General features: G+C 46.1%; 1 protein-coding gene across 4 annotated transcripts in view; it reads right to left on the bottom strand.

Annotated features, from left to right (window-relative positions):
* Window positions 1–7,981: 7,981 nt before the first annotated feature.
* The window catches only part of LOC142784679 (uncharacterized), a 264,403-nt gene continuing 260,306 nt past the window's right edge, over window positions 7,982–12,078 (bottom strand). For all 4 annotated transcript variants that reach the window (XM_075883153.1, XM_075883151.1, XM_075883154.1 and 1 more), the window contains one exon: window positions 7,982–8,708. In XM_075883153.1, the coding sequence (XP_075739268.1) occupies window positions 8,598–8,708 (111 nt within the window). In that variant the 3' untranslated portion in view covers window positions 7,982–8,597. The remainder of the gene's footprint in view (window positions 8,709–12,078) is intronic.

Raw genomic sequence — 12,078 nt, 5'->3', positions numbered from 1 at the left:
ATCAGCCACACTCGATACAACGGACACAGACAACAATACACACTACAATGCAGTCACATGCATTGAACAGCCAAGACACTTAAAGACTAAAAAGTTAGAAAACGTATTCAGTCCAAAGTCCTTGGAACAAAAGTCTGAATGATACTCTTCCGAGAACCACTCACTCAAAGTCCAGCGTTGTTGTCGTTCCGCTGCCCTCGAAGTTTCTCTTCCAGGGAACCTCGCCGAAGTTTCTCTTCCAGGAAACCTCGCGTCTTCAATTGGCCACTCTCCAAGCTTCAAACCTCTTCGCCGGAAAGACGTCGGCTTCACACACGCAGCTGTTGCCACGCGTCTTCGCTCGATAGTGGTAAACACACACACTCTTGCCTGTAGCTCGAGTCGTCACCCCTCAGGTGGAAATCATCTTCTTCTCCTGCTTTGTCTCTACGGACAAAACCTTCGCCGACTACACGGCGGAATCCCTACGCGCTCTGCCGTTAACTTCCGTCTTCTCCTGCTCTCTCATCTCCGCTGCTCGGTTAAATACCTTCCGCGCGCGATTCCAGAAAGTTCTCATCATTTCGTCGGCGCTATGTGCAGCGAAGGCTGGAGGGGGGGAGGGCGAGACAGTTCGAATGCCGGCCACAACGGATGACTCAACCCGGCATGACCCCGCCCTTTTGCATCTAGAACATTCGAGTGCTTGCTCGGCCACCGATGTGGGGTGAGGAGGTTCGTCGGCGAAGCCACGCTTCCAAGAGGAGAGGCTAGTGCGCCAGGGGAGCCTTTAGATGTTTGTTTTCTTTTTCTTTCTTTTTCGTTGACCTCGCGGCGTTACTCCGGCGTTTCGTCGCGAGAATTTGGCGGCGTGCCCTTTTTTAGCGCTCGTTCTGTGACAGCGATTTCTGCATAGTTTTTGACAAGCAAAGAATGGGAACCTCTGTAGCCGTTCAAGTGGCCTCAAGTCGGCAAACGCTTGGAACGTACCAAGGTATCAACTGATAATGATAATTAGACATAGGTAACTTTAATGTAAGCACAATGTGTTTATTGATAGATGGCTCATTTTATTATTATTGAAATATGCGGCCAAACAAGACTAAAAAAATAAACAAAATGAACTGGAACTGAAAATCACAAACATGAGTAGGCTTTCGACGAAGGACGAATTACAGTTACGTGTAATGATAACAGGGCGTCGGCAGGATTAAGTGTTTCCGAGGTGGGGGTGGAGGGGTGCATGTGCAAACCTGTTGCATAGCGTTGGGGGTAGTGGATATTCATCGGCTTAAATGGTAAGAACGAGGCACCGCATTGTCCATAAGCACGAAGGACAAACTTTTCTAGACACACATGTAGATGGCGCAACTGTCTCAGTGACGGACGAAGCGGTATTTCTAAGTGGCATCGGCCGGAACGGCCCGAACTAATGCGAGGCCACACTTGGCGCGAGAGGCGCGGTGGAAACCCTAGGCAGCCGCGGGGGTTGATGTCCACCACTCCTTTTCCAAGGATGGGCGAGACGTCTCGTTCGTCCAAGGAAGAATTCCCAGACAACACTCGATGTCCTGAGGTCATCCTCATATGGTACAATCGTCCTCGCACAGTTCTCATTGACCTTAGTACTTACTGAGGACGACACAAGCTGGTTTGACCCAGAAACGTCTTTTCGAGTGCTTTCTGAGGACAACAATTTGTCCTGAAAAAGTACTTCTAAGGACGTTTTGGAGAGGACAAAAGCAACGCGCGAGCGCCAATTCAAACGTTTTTTCGAGTGCTTTCTGAGGACAACAATTGGTCTTGAAAAGGTCCTGTTGAGGACCCTTTGGGGATGACGGAACATTGCACTGAGCACTTAAATATAATTCTTCAAGACCTTTGCGCACCAAATAGATGCATTTCATATGTGAAAACTTTCTTCACATGTTCGTTTTATACAGTCATAAAGTTATTGTATATTTTCGCCTCGTCTGTTTCTTTTTTGGCACAAAATTTTCAATTTACGCGTTTCGCTTAATGAGAGACGCGTAAATAATTGGCTTAGGTATCGAACCTACTATTGCGAATTGTCAATTTGAAACAGTGTGTTCCCAAATGTCACCGCCTTAAATTAGTCATTATACGCCACTGAAGCGCGTAATAACAAAGTAGCAGCTGGCAACCATTGACTATGCGGCACCATTTTAGATAGTCAAGTAGCCAAGCCATTTCAAGCCAACTGACTGTCAAAATGGCAGCGGCGGTAGGGTGGCTGCGGCGGCCCTGTCAGGGAAGGTGGAGTGTATTAGTGGAAGTTCGTGGCCTTTATTGTTTGTGTGCATGGTTAAAAGTGAGATATGTGTGAGTCGTAGGTGATGACGCCAGGTAAATTGCCGTGTTGATGGGTGCACTGGGCTGCACAACGTTAAGACTGATCATGGATGCATTGTTACCAGCCGACTGCGGCGAGGTGTGGTTCGAAGCAGCGTGGAACACCAGATATCAATTGTGCTTCGAAGCAGCATGGTCCGAACGTGGAAGGATCTACTTCTGCATTTGACACATGGCCTGACCTCGGGCAAGTCAAGTCAACGCCCGTGTAGAGTGTACCGATAGGCTGCCAGAGCGGAGCCTCTAACACTGAGTGCATTGGGCGCGATACACGTGGTGATGAAGACACTGTGTCAAACTTTCGAGGAAGATTACAAACGTATTTAATTGACCTGTGTTGACTGCCTTAATACTGCTTTTCTTTTTTCAGACTATACGCGGACTCGAATGCTTGACAAAACTGTCAGTTGTGATTAATTACTGTTAAATAAATTTCAGTCAACAAGCTTTGTTTTGTCACCTGTCTGTTGATTAATACAGTATATATACACGAGACCTCGCAGGTGTTTTTCTTTTGATGTATTGAAATATCATGAAAAGAAGTAAATCCTAAGTAGTATCACTGCCTACAGTACCGAACCGGCCACACAGTCGTTCTGAAAAGATACTGAAAAAGTCCTGAAGTGTTGTATTGAGGATGTGCTGAAGTTATGTGTACGGACAAAGGGACGGGATTAGTGCCATTCTAGTACCATAAGAGGACATTCTGAGGGTGTCATATTGTCCTCACGAAAGCATACTGAGGACGTCCTGAGGTTGTGTTTGTGTTGTCTAGGTTAGGTCACTCGTCGCGAGTACCAGTGGTAGTTTCGAGGTGAGAACTTCGCTGTTGCGACAGCATTCACTGTGAAGCAACTCTGACTAACTTGTGTAACGCTGTCCCTCCGTACAACGCACCGCAGGTGTTGGTGCGGTGCCAAGTAGGTCAGACCACTGCTACGCGTTGGCGTTGCGCTCCCCTCGCTGACGTCACTCTCTTGCTTGCCACGTCCAGTTGCCCATAACACATGCAGCGACCAATGCTCACTACACCCCCAAATTGTCGGTTCATGAGCAATAAACCTGACACGCACCTAACTTACGCGTTGAAATATATCTGTACGTGTCACCTACAAGACCTATGCCAGCCATTGCTTTAAACAAAACTCGCAGCACTCATCACAGCAACCGCGTTAGCGCCTTACAACCCGTGCGCAACGCTGCTGCTTCGCATCCCATCAGGGTTACCTTCGGCGAGATGGCCTTTTTTGTTATTGTTGTTGTTGTGCTAATTGGTGTTCGTTCATAACTTTTTAGCATGCTAAACAACACATTCACAAGAAAAGCTGCTGGGCCTGCGCGGAAGAAGCCGCACAGTCACAGTGAAAGCAGAGCGGCCTTTCATTTCAGAGCCTTTTCTAAACACTCATTGGGTGAGTGCTGAAAGCAAACTTGCTTGATGCCCACTACAGCCTTAATAATAGATATTTTAGGGTAGTTGGCCGACATTCGCTATACTATTTTTTGTCATTCTTCTGAGAAGCGTGGTGTCCACTAAACTATTGCGAAGAATTTCGTGCCATTAGCTTATGCAGTGGCTGACAACAATGATGAATTATGTCTGAAGTGGGTATGTGCAACAGCTAATAGATGAACAAAAACAAGCTTTTGTAATGGGTTGGAGCATTAAACGACCCACTCGTTACGCTGTTCGCATTGTGCAACGACTGCAGGCTTGTTCTTTCGCCGTTTTAAAACGTTTTACAAGTCGTATTACCGCGATTGATTTCCTGACATCAAGCCTGCCTAAGGCAAGTTTGCCAACAAGTCCGAGTTGTGATCTTATAACAGCTTTCGCTGTAAATACAGGGGACAGAGTGCCACCAAGCACTAATTTACTCTATACCCTGCGTCCTGTCCCTTGCACTGCGCAAGGGACAGGACGCAGTGAAAGGGACAGGACACTAGCAAACTTGTCACGTCTTTATTTGTTGGTGTTTTTATGATTGTAGAGGAGTGTGTACAAAATATTTGAGGATTACCCGATCATCGCCGAGCAAGCTCCTCTAACATCCTTCACTTAGTGCATATGGTGGCAATTTTTAAAACAGCGTATAATAAAGACTTAGACATATGAGACTTCCTTACGGTCACTAGTTTTTGATTTGTCAAGTGACAGAACATACACAGCAGATAGCTCATTGTTAAGTATACTACTTGCGTTACCACTCTTTTGGACATACGCTATTGTATTCCTTTAGATTTTTAACCACCTTCTTTATCTAGGCTTCTGCGAATAATGAATTTTAGGTTCAAAATGAATAGCGTTTCGATTCCAATGATTTTAAATTCAAATTGAAGAGGAGATACCACATATAAAAATTAGACCACTTGTCACGACAAGCGATCAAATTGTAAGCGAATGAGCAGAATTCTAAGCTTTTATGAGCAGAAATGAGAGGTCAAGGAAAGCTTTTATAGTGTTATTAGGTGCCTATATATACCTACTTATGGCGTTCGTGCCAAAACGCTTATAGGTGCCTATAAATGTGTCTTTTTTAAATGGGTGCCTACGTGAGCACAATCTAACCTCCATTTTCATATTAGAGTGCAGTTTGATACTATTGTTCGTGTTACCGGCAACACTGCCGATTAGGAACATTACGGGATTCAAGCTCTATCAAAAACTCGAGTGGGGGCGTGCGTGTGTTCTCGTAGTACCGTAGAGGCTGCGCCGACTGAAGTGAAACCGTAGGAGGTGCCTGAACAAACAGCGGGGAAGAGGAAGCTGTGCGCTTCAAGGCTTCCGCATAGGTCGCACGATGGTAGTCAGCCGGGGCGGGTGTGGCGTTATCCAGACTCACAGGGCCATGAAGGGCATGATGCAGCTCGTTCTTGACGATGCGTGCAATGGAACTCACCGTAGGTAGTGGTGGTGCGGCAGCCTTTTGCAGCTCCTCGCGTACTATAGAGCGGAGGTCGCGCAGACACTCGGTGTTGCTCCCAATAGTCGTGAGCACTTGAGCAGTGGACGTGTTCACTTGCCGCTCATACAGGGTGGATCGATGCTGAAGCATCTTTTCCATCGTGACGGCTTCGGACGAAAACTCGGCGACCGTGTTCGGAGGGCTCCGTACAAGGCCAGCGAAAAGCTGCTCCTTAACTCCCCGCATCAGGTGACGCAACTTCTTTTCTTCTGTCATACTCGGATCAGCCCGTTGGAGCAGGCGCGTCGTATCTTCCACATAGGTCATGACAGTTTCATTGGGCATCTGGATGCGGGCCTGGAGCGCTCGCTCCGCTCGTTCGTGGCGATCAGCACTTCTGTAAGTATCCAACAGCTGGCGGCGAAATTCGGGCCACGATGTCATCTGTTCCTCATGATTCATGTACCACGTACGTGCTCCATCTTCCGAATAGAAGTACACACGACGTAGTTTGGCCGCGTCGTTCCATTCGTTCAAAGCAGTCACGCGCTCGAAGTCGACCAACCAGTCCTCGACGTCTTCGAGCTCGGTGCCATGAAACGGTGTCGGAACCTGTGGACTTTCGAGGGTGTACCAAGTCACCCTGGGGTTTTCCGTACCTGTTAAAGTGGTTTGAACGGACGTGCTCATTATACTGGTGTGAACTGTCGGGTCAGCTTCAGGTGGTAATCCCCTGATCCTGCGGCTTGTCCGATGAACGGGAGTGTTGACCCGCACTGGGCTTGTGGTGCCGCTTTCAAGAGGGGTCTGAAACATCCGTGAGGGGCTAACCCGCACCAAATGTCACGTCGCTCCAGGGGTATCGACAAGGTTTACCGACGTCTGAGCAACAGGGCTCTAACCAAACGCGTTGGTTGGGCTTGGTTGGTTGTTCCTCAAAGTCCTGGCACAGGCCACCATGGGGATCGGCCATGAAACGGATGGTGTCTCATTTGTGAGGTGGAGTTGTTTGTTGGGCTTGTTTGCCAGAGCGGCCCCCTCACGCGCACTTCTTTCTCTTTTATGGCGTGAGCCTTTGCCTTGGCATACGAGCCACTACTAGAAGTAGGTGGCAATATACATATGCTGGTTTCGGGATGCTAAACCTCACATATCAACCTGCGCTCCCACAGCATACCTGGCATCATGGCATGCGGAGAAGTCAATTATCAGCTCGTTTAACAACATATAATGAGCATCATTGTACTGAGAACTGAACTCAAACCTCATAACACCAAAGTTGGATCTTACACGAAAATAGGTTCGTTATATCGAAAAATTCGTTATAAAGGTATATTCCCGGCTATTGCAAGACTTTCGTTTACTTCGTTATAACCGATATTTCTTTATATCTGGCTTTGTTATATCCAGGTTTCAATCTACACATTGTCACTGGCGTGCGTATACAAAAGGATTTCGTTGAATAATCGAACTCAAGTGTATCTATGCCCAGTAAATACATCACCAGACAGTGCATACTTAGGGTGGGCGTCCCATATCGCACACCAGGAAACATAAAGTCACCCCCTACGTGGGCCCTGCAGTCCCGGCGCCAGGCAAAGTTCAGTGTAAACACCACGCACCCCGCCGCAGCAGGAACAAAGGCTCCTCTCTTCCAATTGACCCCGAAGAAAACTCTGGAGAAGCCGCGATATTTCGACGAAGCTGACCTAGAGCTTGAGGCAGTCGAGACTTGGTTCGGGCAAAGGCAAGATGTGCATGGACTCCTGGTCTGTACAGAACCCACATAGGCTACGCTCTAGGGCCTGGTGTCAATTGCTACTGCGGACCCAAACTTCCACCAAGAAAAGTACTATATTCGGATTATGTTGTTTAACGTGCAGCGAAGTTAGGTTACTAGTTGGAATCCTAATTAGCAATGCCGAATTCGAAGCAGCCACTACAGTTATAACATTATTGTCAGTACCTTTTCATGTGTATTTCATTTTCATGTTTTATTGAAAGTAAATAGTTAAAGTGAAGTGCGTCTGTGTGCATCCCTCTGGATGCCATTACTTTATGGACGGTGACACACTGAACATGACTGTTACATACACACCAACAACTAAACACATATTGTGTAATGTGCAGTGCGTATGCTTTTTAAATGTATATTGTACCGGTTGAGTATTTCATTCGAGTTCCAACTTAAAAATTTAGCTTTTTTTTATTTTGAAGTAATGAATTTTTTTTATTGTGAAGCATGAAGAAATTAATTTTGCTTGTTAGGTGCAGTTTTTTAGCCATGTATACCATATCAGTGTATTCAGTTGGGCCTCAGGCACAATCAAGCTAGTTTTGTAGCTTGTGGCCTTCGGTCCTTTCCCCCTTTTTTTATAGCAATAATGTAGACAACTTTATCATTTATTCATTTATAGTTAAACAGTTCAGTTGTGGTGGCTTAGCCCTTTGAGACACTTCATACAAAATTATGTACACTTGTTCTTGCTAGGTATGTTGACAAATGGCTAAGAGAACACATATATGCATCATTAAACACCATTTTGCAGTGTTCCAGTTACAATGTAAAGGCTTTGCTGAAGGCCCTACCATTTCTGTCAAGCAGCGTCTGAAGTAAAATTTCTCGTTCTTAAAATGAACAAAGAAGCTGAAAATGAATAGGCACTGTATTCCTAGCTTACAATTTCTTATATTTATCTAAAACAGCAGGACCGGACAATAAATATTGTAAATTTAATATTTATTGTTACAAGACATATAAATAATGTTTTCGTAGATATGAAATGTTGAAAGCCTCGAAATTATGCACACATTTGACTATATACAGGTTGTTTTTACATGCAACATCTGAAGGATTGATAAGAGGTCTGACAACCTCGTTAATGTACCAAAATTTTAAAAACCCATCAAGCTGGTCATGTTTGCAGCCTCCCGGAGTACCAGGATGACAAAACTAGATCTATACAGCGTGAAACTCTATACAATACAAACAGAGTTGACAAGGAGTAGTATATACAGTGTGCCAGCCCATTTGTCCACAATAAAAAATTTTGGTGCAATAATTTACTGCACAGTCATAAGTACGAGCCTACATGCATGCAGCAGCTCTTGTAAAAAGGAAAAAAAAAGCGGAGCACTAAAACTGACAACTTCTGCCAACTGAAAGAGCAGGTTAATAGGTTTTCACATTGCCAGAGTTGGTGCAGGCCCTCTCCTGCTGTCTTTTGTTGGCTGATCAAAGTAAAATGATTCGCACTATTTAAAACAGTTGTCAAAAACAGTGTCGCTTGTCAAAAGTGAAGGCACAGAGACTGCCGTCAGACTCGACAGTTGTCTTGCTCAGCTATTGGAAAGGACGGCACCCTCGTCCAAGGAAGCCTGCAGAATGCTTCGCTCGTGTTTCATGAACGAAAGCAGAGAGTCTGAAAGCGGCTGTTCGGACTGTCGATCCTGCGAGAGAAAAGCCAAAGAGATAAGAGTACTGCTGAACATCTAGATATAGTACAAAGAGTCATCAGTAAATAACTTGAACACCCCTATTATCAACATCACTCTGGATTTAAAGGGGCCCTGCAATGTTCCTTGTTCTGCCTGCATTCTGAAGCACTGGGCTGTGTGTTGTGCTGAATACAGAGATGAACACAACAAGAAATACAGAAGTTGGAGCAAGGTGACAGAAGTTATTCACCTTAAAAATTCAAAACCCTTGCAGACGACAAGAGAAAAACGTGCCCATTGACGTCGAAGGCAGGTTTCAACTGTAGGCACACTGGTGTCTCTTATACCCATTTGTCTCTTGTATCAGTGTCTCCTATAAAGGGGTTCGACTGTATTTAACAATCAGAAGTCTTCTGTATTCTGAGGTAATATAAAGAATGCTTTTTAAAATTTTAACACACAAAAAGTGTGGCCTAGCTAGGTTTGCATGAATGTTACTCAACTGTTTCGTTACCAGGCCTATTCAAATCTATCACTAGTGATCGACACTTTTGGGTCATCGATTTTGGCAAGTAAAATTTGTTTCTCATGCATCCAGCGCTTTCTAGTAGTTAGTCCAGCCACTTAACTTTCAGAATCATTTAGAACTCCTGTTTTGGCAACGTAGTGATTTTTGACAGACCTTTGCGCAAACCAATGCGCGTGTATTGTTAAAAAAGTGCACTAGGCTGGGGAACGTGATGGAAGTGCGTGCCCCTCGTGATTATGCTACAGTCAACGTTTCTACAACCAGGCAAGTCCTAAGAGTCAAACTACCCGAGTCAGACTACCCGTCACACGGCGCAAGGACAGCTTCCAATTTGGTGGCGCTGGCGGCGCAACAAGCTCCCGCTAGCATACGAAAACATGTGGCGGCCATTCTTAAAGAGCTTTGCTAACAGTATAATATTGGGATTTGCTGTTGTGCTGCCGCAGAAACTTAATACTGCACTATATTTAGTAGCATAAGGCAAATACATTATAATTATGGCTTTCTGAACTGCCCACGATAAACGATGCTTCATATATATTTCAACATGTTCTGTAAGAACATTTCGTGATGACGCATAGTAGTCTTCTGGTAGAGGCCTGGTTGACGACGGTCGAAGGTCTGCAACGGCACGTCGAGGCGATGACATCCGGTGGTGGCCGTGACCCGTCGGGGAAAATGGAAGCCGCAGGGCGAAATCTGCAGTTTCTGAGTGCGGTTGGTTTTCGACGTGGCGCTCTCGCATCTAGTAGGGAGGTGGCTCGGGGCACGTGGCGAACGAGCATTGGTAATGAGCGTCACCTGTTCGAAGCCGTACGAGCTCTTCGCGAACTACACGACGTACGAGGAAGAGAATGTCTTCGAAGGCAGCAACGTCCATACTTGCAACAGTAAGAACATTGTCCAAGTGCCTGAACTTGGGTAAAATTCTCCGGCTCTTCAACGCCTCAAAAGCGCGACACTGCTGCCTGAAAATAGGAGTGTTCTTTCGTTATGAAAATAGGAGTGTTCTTTCGTTATGAGAAAATTGTACATGTCCTCGGGGATGCCTTTTAACAAATGACCGACTGTTTTCGACAGACATATTTGCCTTGACCATCCCGCAAAGCTTCCATATCTCTGCAATGTAGGTTGTGCACGTTTCACCGGGTGACTGAGCCCTACGTTACAGCGTTTGCTCAGCTTTATTTTTCATAGAACTCGTGTCCCCAAAGCAGGCCTTCAGTTCCTCAACAAATATATTCCAAGTGGTGAGGACATGTTCATGGTTCTCAAACAAAAGCAAAGCAGTCCCAGCAAGGAAGAATGCTACGTTCACAAGCTTCGCCGGCGCGCCCTATCCGTAGTAGCAGCTCACTCTGTCGTAGAGTTTTTGCCAAGCATCCAAGTCTTCGTCAGTTTTACCTGAGAATATCCGTGGTTCAAGTGCTCAGTAGTCTGGTCGTCAAGGTCTACGGCCACCTTGAGCCATGTTGGTGGCACTGGTGGATGCAGCAGCGTAGTACGTCAACGGGATTGCTGTGTCGTAATTCATGCTGATGTTGTCCGGGAGTAGGACAGCTAACTGTCTGCTCCTTCGAAGAACTTCTGCTGCGGGGTGCAGGACCCAGCACCTCCACCAAAGCTGTTACGGATGTGGTGGGTTTATTTAGACTGAAAATGCCAGCGCTCAACCGTCACTGCCAAATCACCATCGCTCGAGAGCGCCCTACCTTTTTTTCTCTCTCGCTCTTTCAATACCAGTAACGATATATGTGTGTGTGTATATATAAATATATATAAAAAGAAGCGTAATCCACACAAAGAACGTTTCAGCACACATTAGACGAACGTTTCGGCCGTGGGACCGGCCTTCGTCTAGGGATGGCCGGTCCAACGACCAAAACGTTCGTCTAATGTGTGCTGAAACGTTCGTTGTATGAATTACGTTTTTTTTTACACTATCAGAGCCAGCGTGATACATCTTATAGCGCGATACTTCTTATAGCGTGATACTTCTTATACTTCTGTGTGCATCGTCTCTGTGTGCCACCCACCCAGCCACGCACCCATCCACCCACCCACCCATCTATTTAGCCGCCTATGACTTTTTAGCTCTCTTGGCCTTTTCAATAATAGTATCGATACCAAACTTGGTATGGCATAACATGACTGTATGAAGGACATAATTGACTAGTCATAACATGAAAATCATGACATGTACGTTATCGATGTCATGATTTACATTTCATGGTCCTGCAGCTCTTGCGGTGGTTTTGTTGACATGGCATGTTGCAAAACTGGTATGGTATGACATGATTGCATGGCGAATACAAGCGACAGACCCTACCATGAAAATCATGACATGTATATGATGGCGATGGCGTAGTGGTTAGAGCATCCGCCTCGCATGCAAATGGTCCGTGGTTCAAATCCCGGTGCCGCGCAGTTCCCAGCCGAATAAAAAAAATCCGCGTGGTGATGGAACTGCATTAAGAGGCCTGGGGTGCGGCCTCACCGGCAAAACACCACCGGGAACGCACCCCCTCACCAGAGAAGCATTGGCCACCCTGGTGCAGTATCAGGCTACTACCTCCGACATGCACACGTGAAATAAACCACGGCCTCAGTCCCCAGCAGCTGTGAAGCTACTGACCACGGCAGCGGTCAGATCTGCAACGCGGCAGAGGGTGCTAAGAATCTCTGGATCCGGACAGGCCGCCATTGGAACCTGAACTTGGCAACGCTTAACGCTACAACCTTATCTAGTGAGGGAAGTCTAGCTGTACTATTCGAGGAGCTAGAGGGCATTAAATGGGACATAATAGGGCTTAGTGAGGTTAGGAGGACAGATGAGCCTATACTGTGCTACGC

This window comes from Rhipicephalus microplus, unplaced genomic scaffold (assembly GCF_043290135.1).
Source record: "Rhipicephalus microplus isolate Deutch F79 unplaced genomic scaffold, USDA_Rmic scaffold_15, whole genome shotgun sequence".
Taxonomy (NCBI): domain Eukaryota; kingdom Metazoa; phylum Arthropoda; class Arachnida; order Ixodida; family Ixodidae; genus Rhipicephalus; species Rhipicephalus microplus.
Note: the sequence above shows the minus strand (reverse complement) of the source record. Positions and strands in the feature narration are given on the sequence as shown.